This window comes from Rhinichthys klamathensis, unplaced genomic scaffold (genome assembly GCF_029890125.1).
Source record: "Rhinichthys klamathensis goyatoka isolate OS25496 unplaced genomic scaffold, OSU_Roscu_1.1 h1tg000368l_1, whole genome shotgun sequence".
Classification (NCBI taxonomy): Eukaryota; Metazoa; Chordata; class Actinopteri; order Cypriniformes; family Leuciscidae; genus Rhinichthys; species Rhinichthys klamathensis.
Genome location: NW_026606876.1, coordinates 41,528 through 53,921, shown reverse-complemented (window position 1 = coordinate 53,921; position 12,394 = coordinate 41,528). Strand labels below are relative to the sequence as shown.

The 12,394-nt window shown below is 43.8% G+C and overlaps 1 protein-coding gene across 1 annotated transcript; it reads left to right on the top strand.

Annotated features, from left to right (window-relative positions):
• The first annotated feature begins 9,804 nt into the window (after positions 1–9,804).
• Positions 9,805–12,178, top strand: LOC130069463 (zona pellucida sperm-binding protein 3-like). Its single transcript, XM_056233340.1, has 8 exons — positions 9,805–10,367; positions 10,878–10,996; positions 11,076–11,179; positions 11,267–11,444; positions 11,576–11,693; positions 11,772–11,854; positions 11,925–12,016; positions 12,090–12,178. Exons 1-8 carry the CDS (start codon positions 9,822–9,824, stop codon positions 12,155–12,157), a joined length of 1,308 nt encoding a protein of 435 aa, XP_056089315.1. The 5' UTR covers positions 9,805–9,821; the 3' UTR covers positions 12,158–12,178.
• The last annotated feature ends 216 nt before the right edge of the window (positions 12,179–12,394 follow it).

The window sequence follows — 12,394 nt, the reverse complement described above, 5'->3', positions numbered from 1 at the left end:
AAATAGAGGCCTGGTCTGTTTTTTAGTTTCGGGTTGTATTTAATCTTCTAAAACCCGTCAGATCGTCTGTTTAAGCCAGATCTATGGTGCAGATTGCGCACGCAAGAGAGCCCTGCGCATCTGGGCAAGAGCCCTGCTCAAGCAAGGCAGGCAGAGTTAGCGGAGGCCGGAGAGGGAGAAGTGGAGGAGAGCGAGGAGGAGGAGGAATTCGCCAATGTACTGGTAGTTGAGGATCGTGATGATGATGATAGTGATGAATAGGGTCATTTTGTATCACATGATTGCAGTTGTTTTACAGGGTAGCCTTCATTCTTTCTTGTTGATGTGTTTCGGGCGACAAGTTCATAGGTTCGGTGGATATTACCAGTAACTTGTATTATTCAGCCCATGGCTGTCACATCGTTTCGTTTTTTTATGCTGCCAATAATCTAAAGGGTCGCACTGGACGAGAAGCGTAGCGCCGCACCGCGTCCATGACAACTCGAGGTATCGCACACCGGACGCGCTCTTTGTCAGTTTATGGCCAGCAACATTGTTATGTTTAAGGACATTATGGAATTAAGATCATGTCTGTATTATGTTATGATTGTACTGTTCAATTAATTACGTTGCTTAGTCTGCAGTCTGAATTCACTTAATCTCAGAGTGTCCGTTAACTGAATGAATTGAGAATATCACCTGAAAATCCATCAGCAATTTTCATTCAACCAGCTGATTTATGTAAATGAATGTAAAACTAAATTTTTATTGCAGCACAGGGTGAAGTCAGTTTATACATAACGACGATCTGAGACAAATAAATGTAAATTTTATATAAAAATATGTAAATGGCGCTCTGTGGTGCGGCAGGATTTTGAACAAGGTCCTGAGCCGTTGCCGTTGCTGCGCTTCTCGTCCGGTGTGCGACCCCCTTTAAACATACGGTAATATAGTAGGCTAATTCTTACATTAACTGATTTGTTAAAAACATTCAAATTATAAATAAAACATAATATAATGTGGTAACCTCCGAATGTCATGCTTTCCAGGCCGTATCCAGATCTGACGAAGGAGCTTCGCCTGGACCCGATGACAATGCAGTGCTGAAGTGTCAACTATCCTCTCCCTATGGAGGATCCCTTTCCCACTCTACAGATAAAGCATTGTTGAAAATCCGGTTCGCGTAACCCGAAGTGATAAAATAAAACAAAATTCTTTATCTAATGTATAGGCAAGACAAGTAGTTTGTTTAGGCATGGTTTGTAGGGAAATTACAAACCTGCGCACATATATTCAAACGAATATAACTGGGCTATAGAATCAATTCTTAATGCGCATGTGAACGCCATCAGGTCACAGGTTCGCGTTTAAAGTCTGTTTAGAGAGAACGTGTTACACACGAGGTCCACACGTGCGTTTTATGAAGATTTAAGGTCGGGTTTTTATTTCAGGAACACTTACAACACCCAAAACAATCTCGGTTACAGTAGCAACAACAACGCTCTTCATCAATCGTCTCGCGATACTCTCTCTCTTTTCAATCTCGCGACCTTTTCAGATCTGCCTTCTCCAAATCTCGTCTGCCAAGCTTTTAGCTTAAAAGTCACAGACGGAAAATATACATACTTCAAACTGTGCAGATAGAGCATGAAAAGAACAGAAACATTAAATATAAATAAATATAAATAACAAGACCTCAACAAAAATACAGAAAAATTAAACAACAACTGTGGAATAAAGATAACTTGTTTAAATACACTGAAATTAAATAAAATAGTATTTAAGATGAATAATGGGGGGGGGTTACTCCATTACTCCATTACACCATTACACTCTCCCCTCCAAAAATGATGTCGTCCCGACATCCCCTGTCTTCTAAATGTCTCCGACATGATAAGTCGTTGAGCTATAGGAGTCTGTTATAGTAAGTACTATTTAAGGATACAATGCTGGCATAAACCCAAAATCACATTAACAACTACCTCCCGTGTTATTGTAATGTTTCTGTAGTTGACAACATTGTGCACCATGAAAGCAACTACACTCCCCATCTTTAATACGGACGCTGTATCCTTCTGCAGGTCTCTTGTACCATCAGCTCAAATTTAACCTACAAGACAATCAGTATCACCGGGATCTTCAAATTCTAATTATCAGAGTTCACAGTTCTTCATTCCCTTCTTTACCGGTCTGTCATTATCATACGGTATCTGATTGAACAGGGTCAATGGAAAATACAAATTCTACATCACAACAATGTATCTAAACTCACCTTCAACTATCTTTAACTGTGTTTTGTTTTTTCCATATGTGTATTTTTATGCGTGTATGTGAATCTATTGTATGTTTTATTCTAATATGGGTTCCCCTAGAGTATGGTAAGTGAATGTCTGTTTGTGCTTTCGCTTTCTCAAAGGATATAATCTCTGTGGTAGTGCAGGTTCTGGCCCCTGGATTCCACTTCCCTCTTGCTCAGGGGTGGCTCCATCATCTGGCTCCGGACTCAACTCTACTGGTCCTTTATCAAGTGTCATTTGTCCTTCTGCCTCGGAGGCCTCCTCTTCCCCATTTCCACACCTCATCCTCACTTCCTCAACATGCTGTGGAACCACCTCTTCCATGTCACACTCCTCCATCTCCTTGTATTGCCCGTCTTTTACAGACTTCTGTGTCACTTGTGGATAGCATTCTTCAGCCTCTGACAGCAGCTGGTCTTCACACTGGCCCGGTTTACAAGGTCTGCAAAATCCTGTCCATTCGCTCTCATCCTCAGAGCTACTTTCCACGGCTTGCTGCTCGGACTTTGCTTTGCTGAGTTTTTGTTTCACCATCTTTTCCAGAGTTGTTGTGGTTTGTTCTATGGGCAGGAATTCACAAGGCAAAAGCATGTTTCGATGGAGGACCCTGACACGCCCATGCCCAGTTTCAGGCTGCACCTCATAGACTGGACACTCTGATCTCTTTTTCTGGACCACATAGACCTGCTCCTCCCAATATGATCGCAGTTTTCCTGGGCCCCCTCTTTCACTCATGTTCCTAATGAGAACTCTACAGCCTGGCTGTAACTCCACTCCATGGGTCTTACTGTCGTACCTGTCCTTGGCCTTCCCACTTGCCATTCTCGCAGATTCGGAAGCCAGCTTGTAGGCCTGATCCATTCGCTTTCTCCAACTTTTTGCATATTCTTGATGAGATGATGATTGATCTCTGGGGCTGAGATTGAACATGATATCAATAGGGAGCCTCGGATGACGTCCAAACAGCAGAAAGTAAGGAGCAAATCCGGTTGCCTCATTGCGTGTGCAATTATATGCGTGCACTACTTGTGCCAGGGAGTTCTTCCAGTCCACCTTTTCCCTGTCAGTCAGATTCCGCAACATGGACAAGAGTGTCCTATTAAATCGCTCCACCTGACCGTTTCCCTGCGGGTGGTAGGGGGTTGTTCTGGAGCCTTTAATACCGCTGTGCTGCTGGAGTTGTGCGAACAGCTGGTTGTCAAACTCCTTCCCCTGGTCATGGTGCAATCTTGTGGGGAAACCAAATTTCAACACAAAATCCCCGAAAATCTTTTGAGCTGCTGTCTTAGCTGACTTATTGAGGCATGCATATGCTTGAGCAAAGCGAGTAAAATGGTCAATAATGACTAAGATATATTCATACCCGCCTTTGCATCTCTCCAAATGAAGAAAGTCCACTGAAACTAATTCAAAGGGGTGTGTTGTGTCAATATTGGTAAGTGGTGCTCGGTTTGGCTTGTTGGGGCGTTTTGTCTTGAGACAGCGACACACTCTTAAGACCTGATGTTCAACATCCCTCTGCATATGTGGCCAGTAGAATCTGTCCCTCATTAAGTGGAGCGTCCGCTCTACACCTAGATGACCCATGTTTTCGTGCAACTCTTTGAAGGCCAACCCATGGAACTTCTTGGGCAGCACCAGCTGTGATCGAGTTGCTGTTGTCCTGTACAGGATTCCATGCTCATCCAGGAACAACCTTTTCCTCTCCCGCATCAGTACAGCACGGCCATCATGACCACTCCAGTCCCTATCTCTAGGCCATCGATTTGTTCTGACGCAGTTCATCACCGTGCTGATCACTGAATCCTGTTCCTGGGCTTCCCTCAGCACGCTTTTGTCAAAGTTCAACACTGCATTCGATGGTCACTGGACACATCCACGGAGTGTGTTCTTTTGACTCAATACTGAGAGCTTGGGTCACACAGCTGATGACATTTGGACTCACTTCTATCGAACACTTCTGCATATACTCCTCCATCCCCAATGGCATGCGCGACAGGCCATCTGCATCAGCGTTGGTTTTTCCTGGACGATACTTAATAGTGAAATTAAAATCAGCCAACTCTGCAACCCAGCGATGTGTAGTGGCATTTAATTTGGCTGTCGTGAGCACATATGTTAATGGATTGTTGTCTGTGTAGACAACAAAAGAAGGAGTATAGTAGAGGTAATCTCTGAAGCGCTCACAGATGGCCCACTTCATGGCCAAGAACTCCAATTTTCCAGAATGCAGATGATAGTTCTTTTCTGCAGCAGATAAAGTTCTGGATCCGTAAGCAATGACCCGGAGCTTGCCTTCCTGTCTTTGATATAACACGGATCCCAGCCCTTCCTGTGATGCGTCGCAGTGGAGGATGAACGACTCTTCAAAATTTGGGTAACCTAACACAGGGGGTTGTGAAAGAAAATCAATCAACTGACCGAGCACCTCCTGGTGCTTTGGCATCCAGACGATGGGATGGTTTGCGGGTAGTTGTCCCTGGCTGTTTCCTTTATTAGCAGTTTTTTTTCCTCTTTTAGCAGTTGTCTTACATACACTCTTTTCCTGGCTCAGAAGGTCATATAGAGGTGTAGCTATCCTGGAGAAATTTGGTATGTATGAGCGATAGTAGGATATAAATCCCAACAACTTCCGAAGGTCTCCTACTGTTGCAAGTTTCCGCTCCCGCAAGGCCTGGACAGGTGCTAGGTCGGCAGGGTCCATCGTATGACCATCTTTGGACACAAGCTTTCCCAGGAACCTCACCTTATTCTTAAAAACTTCACATTTTCGTGCTGTCAGCTTAATCCCATGTTGTTGATAGCGCTGCAAGATTTTCCGCAGGTCTCTGAGGTGGTCTTCAAAGGTTTTGCTGTGAACTAGATTGTCATCCAAGTATGGCTGACATATCTCATCTCTCAGCCCTATCAGACACTCCTCCATACAGCGTTGAAACTCCGCGGGTGCTGAAGACAGGCCGAACGGAATGCGGACCCATTCATAAAGCCCCCAAGGTGTAATAAAAGCTGTCAGTGGTCGGCTATTCTCCTCCAAATATCCTTGGTGGTACGCTTTTCCTTGGTCTAAGATGGAAAACCAAGCACTTCCACTGAGACTGTCCAGCATGTCTTGAATGCGGGGAATTGGATGACGGTCTGGGATAGATTTCTGGTTCAGTTCGCGATAGTCACAGCACAACCGCAGACTCCCATCTTTCTTCCGCACACATACAATGGGCGATGAATAAGCAGACCTGGATTTTGTGATCCACCCACGGTTCAAGAGATCTTCTAGATACTCTTTGACTTCTTTATGAAGTGGTTTTGGTACCGACATGTATGTTCGCCTCACTGGTGTTGTGTCTTTCAGTCTGATTTTCAACTCCAGCGATGGGATACAACCAATGTCTTCCTCATTTCTGGAGAAAGCAGCACATTCCTCCCTCAGCAACTTTCTTACCTCCTCCTGCTGTTGAGGTAGCAAATGACTCACAGAAACAGGTGGATCCCATCGGTTTCCATTAGGTTGCCCCATGTACTCAGAATCCACTTCTGTTGCCTTTTCAGCATTGTCTCCTCCTGGCGTTTCCCTTTTGTGACTCATTACCTCTTCAATATCCACAGGTTTTGCAGCAGCAGGGTAGACAGCTTTTACACTCTGTACCTGGCCTAACACGGTGCGTGGTTGAAGTGTAATATCATGGCAGGTGTCATTACTTACTGGAATGAAGACTTTTGATCGAGTACCCTTCTGGAGTTTGACCACATTCTCAGTGACTGTCAGTCCCTCAGGCCAGTCAGGAGTCTCACTTGGAACAAACAGCATTTCCTGGTTACATGTCAGAGGAATGGTACGCACTGAACACTTAACTACTTTTGTCTCACCAGGTAATATTTTTGTTCGTTGCCTGCTCCCTTTCACGGTTCCCTCACTAGAGTTTGAATCTCCCTGTTGGACCAATCGCATGAGTCCCTCTGCTCTCTTACAATCTACGGAGAAGGCTGCCGTCAGCGTTTTAACCATATCTTGAGATGGTTGTTCTTTCTCCTGGTGTATCAGATATTCGATCACATTATATCCAATAATTGGCTCTTCTGCCACACCAGATGTTTCCGCTACCAGCAATGGCACAATAAGCTCTGTGCTGGGTATGCCAGAGGGCTCAAGCTGAAACTTTACCTCGATCCATCCTCTGAAAGGGATGTCCGTCTGATTTACAGCCTTTCCAGTCAATGTCCCTGGTCCCAGGATCTCCTCTGTGTCCCTTACTTTAGTGTGAGGTAGGTGTTCTTTGCGCCACTTGTCATTGATCAGGCAGACCTGTGAGCCCGTATCCCATAATGCTTGCGTGGGGACACCATCCAGGAAGCAATTGACAGTGCATTTCTTCCCTATCAAGCTCAGCAGTTGAGCTTTACGCTTAGGGGAAAGGTGGGCAGCATAGATGGACCCCTCCAGCCTGTCTGAATTTGCAGAGTGCTGCTGTACCTTTTCTTGTTGTACCGTATGATTTATAGTCCGGCAGAGCAGCTCGCTGGTGTTGCCACATGGTCCACCTTGTCTCTGACTCTGGGTGTGAAGTTCTGTTGGATCCATCGTCATCACTTGATCCACATTCACTGTATGCCGTGGTGCCCTACAGCCCTTAGAAAAGTGTCCCGGCTGACCACATTTAAAACAGTGATTGCATTGCTCACCGTTACCACTGTCTTGACACGATTTACAGATCTTCCTGGAAGGGAGGCGGCTATGACGGAAAGATGGCTGTGATTCCCGGATGCTGTTTTTGATTTCCGTTATCTCCTCTTTCAACTGTTTGACCATTTCAAACAACTCAGCCTCACGTTTGGATGTGTAGCTCTGGGCCCTCGGTTCTTTCCCTCTGGCTGTTGCACCCTCTGTTTGTTTTTGTCCATATGCTTCTTCTCCCAGTCTTTGAAGTACCTGGACATCGGCATGGAGCTCATTTACTTTAGTCACTTTTGTATATGTGTTTTTCTTTTGTTTTTGTTGTCTCTCATTTTCAATACCTGCAGCCTCATTCAATTTCTCAATGAGCTCTTCATCGGTGATGGACTGATTTTCCAGATCAGCTTTTAACTGGAATTTTATGTGATCACTTGTAAGTCCAGTACTGACAGATCGCAAGAATTTCTTTTGGATGAGCTCAGCACTGTACTGTTCCTCAGCCTCTCCATCTCTGGAAGCGATTAGTAGCCTCTCTTTTAGTTCTATGGCTCTGAACAAGAAGTTTTGGGGTGACTCACGACTGTCTTGTGTGATGTTCACCAGCTTGTGATACAAATCTGTGGGGCTATCCTCTTTAAAATGGCCCTTGAGTATGGTTTTTAATTGGAGAAGGCTCAGATGACTTTTAATTTCTAACATATCCCGGAGGCTAAGACCTGGACTGATGGCCCTCACCACTGCATCCACAATTTCTGTCTCCGTATGGCCTTTCTGCACTCCACTTTCAATCTGATGCATCAAATTTGTGTAAGACAGACGATCTTTCTGACCTCTCTCTCCAATTTGTCCCCAAATTTTGAAATCACGCCTGATCGTCACCTCTGGCACTCGTGATGGCTGTGGCGGAACATCCATTAAAATGGCTGGAGTTGCTCTGTTCTCTTTGATCCGTACTTGATCACTTAACCTCATAATTTCACTCTCTAATGCTTTTGTAGAGTCCTGGAAACTCAGTCGGAGGTCTGCATATTGTTTTTTCAACTTTTCCAGCTCATCTTCATCCTCCCTTAAGCTCATCGCGGCCAAACGAGCACCCTGGCCTTTCATTCCTTTAATCAATTCCAACACACTGACAACAAACTGACGTGCTACATCCTCATCCTCTTTTTCAATTACTCCATCAATCTCTTCATTAATTCGATGTATCAAAACATGTTTTTTTGTTACCTCATCGTCTGGAACTTTTGCAAACGCTGCCAATTCCCTCAGTTGATCGAACGTCAGATGAGGTAGGTCCGCGCCGAGTTTATCTTGCAACTGCCGAAGATCCATTTTAGCTTTCGCGCTGCCCTCTCACTCACGCGCTCACTGCTGCAGCCGCTCCGTGTATGTCTCTCTGTTGCTCGCGCTGCTGTTCGCATTCCTTGAAAATCCCCGTACTGGCCACCAATTTTGTTACACACGAGGTCCACACGTGCGTTTTATGAAGATTTAAGGTCGGGTTTTTATTTCAGGAACACTTACAACACCCAAAACAATCTCGGTTACAGTAGCAACAACAACGCTCTTCATCAATCGTCTCGCGATACTCTCTCTCTTTTCAATCTCGCGACCTTTTCAGATCTGCCTTCTCCAAATCTCGTCTGCCAAGCTTTTAGCTTAAAAGTCACAGACGGAAAATATACATACTTCAAACTGTGCAGATAGAGCATGAAAAGAACAGAAACATTAAATATAAATAAATATAAATAACAAGACCTCAACAAAAATACAGAAAAATTAAACAACAACTGTGGAATAAAGATAACTTGTTTAAATACACTGAAATTAAATAAAATAGTATTTAAGATGAATAATGGGGGGGGGTTACTCCATTACTCCATTACACCATTACAAACGCCGTCGTATTAGTGGCCCCTAATTTGATACCAAATGATAATTTTGCTGGAAGAGAATCAATCAAAACTAACTTTAGCTGGAACATTATTCAAAAATCGCTATAAAGCCAAAACAATCTCTGTTACCGTAAATTGTATGTTTATCTCTGTAAAGCTGCTTTGAAACAATCTACATTGTTAAAAGCGCTATATAAATGAAGATGACTTGACTTGACTTTCCGTCTATCACGAACAACATCTCAACACTAAATTAAAGGCCTTTCTCATATAGAAGCCTGTCTCAAATACAAGCCGTTGCATTTCGGCGATTTGGGAAAATAAAAGCCTGAGCTATGTTTCAACTCTAATGAGAGTTAGTAGACATGTAGATGCAACGTTACATATAGTCAACAGAATGTGTTAAAGGGACCATAAAACTAAAAGTGAAACTGAAAACATTCCACTCTAAGTTAAATGAATAAGAAATTACACATTATTTGGTAGTAAAAACAAAGTGTTGTACATGTTATTGGTGCAAAGATGTGAGAGTATATTTTGTACAACATTTGCAACTGCATTTCATCACTTAATACAAGCATCACTATTTTTAAATTGTGTCTTCTGTTACAGACATTTATAAGTTTATTTTAAAATGCAAAATACTTGAAAGCAAAATGTGTAAATAAAGCTATGTAAACTTGCATTTTTCAAGTGTTCAAGCCCACTTGAACACTTGGATCAAAGACCGGAAATACTGTAGGTCATGTAAGTAGACAAGTGGTCAAGTACAAAGACGTCAAGTGTGTTTATTTGGACAGGCCCATAAAAAAATGTGCAGAGTGGTGCGTCCCCAAGATGCATACACTCTACAGGTCCAGAGGGGAATCAAGGATAATCAATTAAGGTAAAAGGGGTGGAGACACCTTAACTCAAAGCTGTACAAAATGCCAAAGCCAAGCACTGGTGTGTGTTGTGGTGCTTGTGTCAAAGTTTGTTAGGATGGGGTTCCTGAAAGCTGTCTTAGTGGTGGTCGTGATTGTTGCATTTGATCTGCCTGATGTCTTGGGAAGTTTAAGGCACAGTCATAGTCCAAGAAGCATGGGGCCAAAATCAGATCCAGCTTCCAGAAGTCCTGCCCTTTCTCCTCTAGGGCTCTGGAACCCTTTGCAAGTGGTTTCTCAGTTTCAGAGTCCTTTGGGTCCCGTCTCCAAAAGCCTTGCGCAAGAGCCTTTTGGCCTTCAGGAGAAGCAGCTGTTGCAGGGTCCAGTGAAGCCTTTGGATTGGAGGTATCCCACCGTTCCTGAGGTGCAGAGCGAGTTGGCGGTGGACTTCCAGTTGAGGCAACCCGTGACTCCCAGCAGCGTAGCGGTTCAATGTGGTGAGAACCGGGTTCTCGTAGAGGTCCAGCAGGACTTTTTCAGCAATGGTCAGTTGATCCAGCCAACTGGACTGTCTTTAGGTGGATGTCCTGTTGTTGGTCAGGATCCTGAGTCAAGAGTGCTCATCTTTGAGTATGAATTACAGGACTGCAACAGCGTGCTGATGGTAAGAACTCACAAATCTTAATGGGTTATTTGTTGTGGCAGAGGAACTTTCAAGGAAGTCAGTTCACTTGGTTTTACAATGCCAGGGCAGCTAAGACCAAGTTCTATCTGTCTGAATGGGTAAATCCTGAATTTTCAAGCTACTTGCCTTTAAGTAGCCCTTCAAACCAACATCTGATGTAAACCATCCAATAAATGGTATGAAGGGAGCTTAAACAGGAACAATATATATTGTGCCTTAATAGTGTTAAAGCTAGTTTCTACCCTGGAACAGCCAATGTGCATGTTCAATCCTAAGTGCATGTCTCCAAAACATTGACTATCTCTGGCAACACTGGAGCTCCTTAGGGCAGCTGTAGAGATGTGTAGAATTTACTAATTGGTGATTTTGCTGTTTAGGAATTAAACCATTGCAGTGCACCTTCTCCCATTCATAGCAATATAAGTGCATGGTCGTGGTGTATGTAAAGTCTTTTGGATGACCCTCTTGGTAACCGCAATCTTTTTACAGCTGAATGAGGATGAGCTTGTCTACACCTTCTCTCTTACCTACACCCCTGAGGCGCTTGCTGGTACTCCGATTACCCGGGCCGATGGTGCAATTGTTGGTGTTCAATGCCATTATCAAAGGTAAGGTATCTCTGTGACTTTTTTTGCACTTTCTCGTGAAACTAGGAGATCATTTAATGGGTACTTTCATGAACCGCAGGCTCCAAAATGTAAGCAGTGATGCCTTGAGGCCAACATGGGTCCCTTATGCCTCAACAGAGGCAGGTCAAGAAGTCTTGCTGTTCTCCCTGAAGATCATGATGGGTTGGTACAGGTTTTTTCTTTCAATAAAATGAACCCATTTATCCTTGCTATTGTGGCTGTGCCTAAAATGTTTTTTATTTTGTGTAGATGATTGGTCCTATCAGAGGCCTTCATACTCCTATTTCCTGGGTGGCGTTATTAACATCGAGGCATCTGTGAAGCAGTACAATCATGTGCCTCTGCGTGTGTTTGTGGACAGCTGTGTGGCCACTCAAGTACCTGATGTGAACTCTCTTCCGAGATATTCCTTCATTGAGAATCATGGGTAAGGTCATGGCCCCCGTTGCGGTAGGACTGTTTAGTTGCTTTTTGTAACTCGTCAAGGGTAAGGTCTAGTTGCTTGATGCTCTACAGTTGATATTCATGAGTTGCTCTTTGTGATTGTTTTGTCATCAGTTGCTTTGTGGATGCCAAAACTACAGCTTCCAGCTCCCGCTTCATGCCTCGGTCCCAGGTTGACAAGATCCAGTTCCAGCTGGAGGCATTTATGTTCCAGGAGGGCAACAGTCCTTCTGTATGTACTATGAATATCATATGTTGACTTTTTCTCCCATCTGCCCTGGTTTTGTGACTTGTCTGTCACCCCTTGCAGATCTACATAACTTGTATTCTGAAGGCAACTATTGCTTCTGCACCCAGTGACGCTCAGCACAAATCCTGTTCCTTTGCCAATGGGTACGTGGGCATTTTATTTTTAAGTTGACTTTTCTCATGTTGAAGGTTCCATGTCTTTGTTTTATTGCAGGTGGTTTGCTGCTGATGGTAATGACCAAGTTTGTGGTTGCTGTGACTCAACATGTGGTCCTGATGGTGAATTTGCTGCTTCTCCCTATGGAGGTTGGTAGCTTTTGCTCTTTCTAAGGTTGCTTTTGATTCAAGTGCTCTAACTTGGCTTGTTTCTTCTCTCTAGGCATTCAGTGGGAAGGCAAGGCCTCACTTGGTCCTGTAATGGTTCAAGGGCAAAAGAGAGCTCAATAAAACTGCCAAATCAATCATTGATTGTATCTGACTTGTCATTTTGCTCCATGTCTGGTTTAACTGCTTTTGACTTGGAAAAAGTGCCTCATTCTGCCAATGTGGTGAAACTGATAGTCCTACTGTCCTTTTAGTCCCATATAGCATGCAACCATTGGGTTAAAGAAATGTTAATAACTTTTTTTTTTTTCTCCATAGGGCGTTTTAAATGATGAACCTTTTAAAGACCACTAGTGAAAG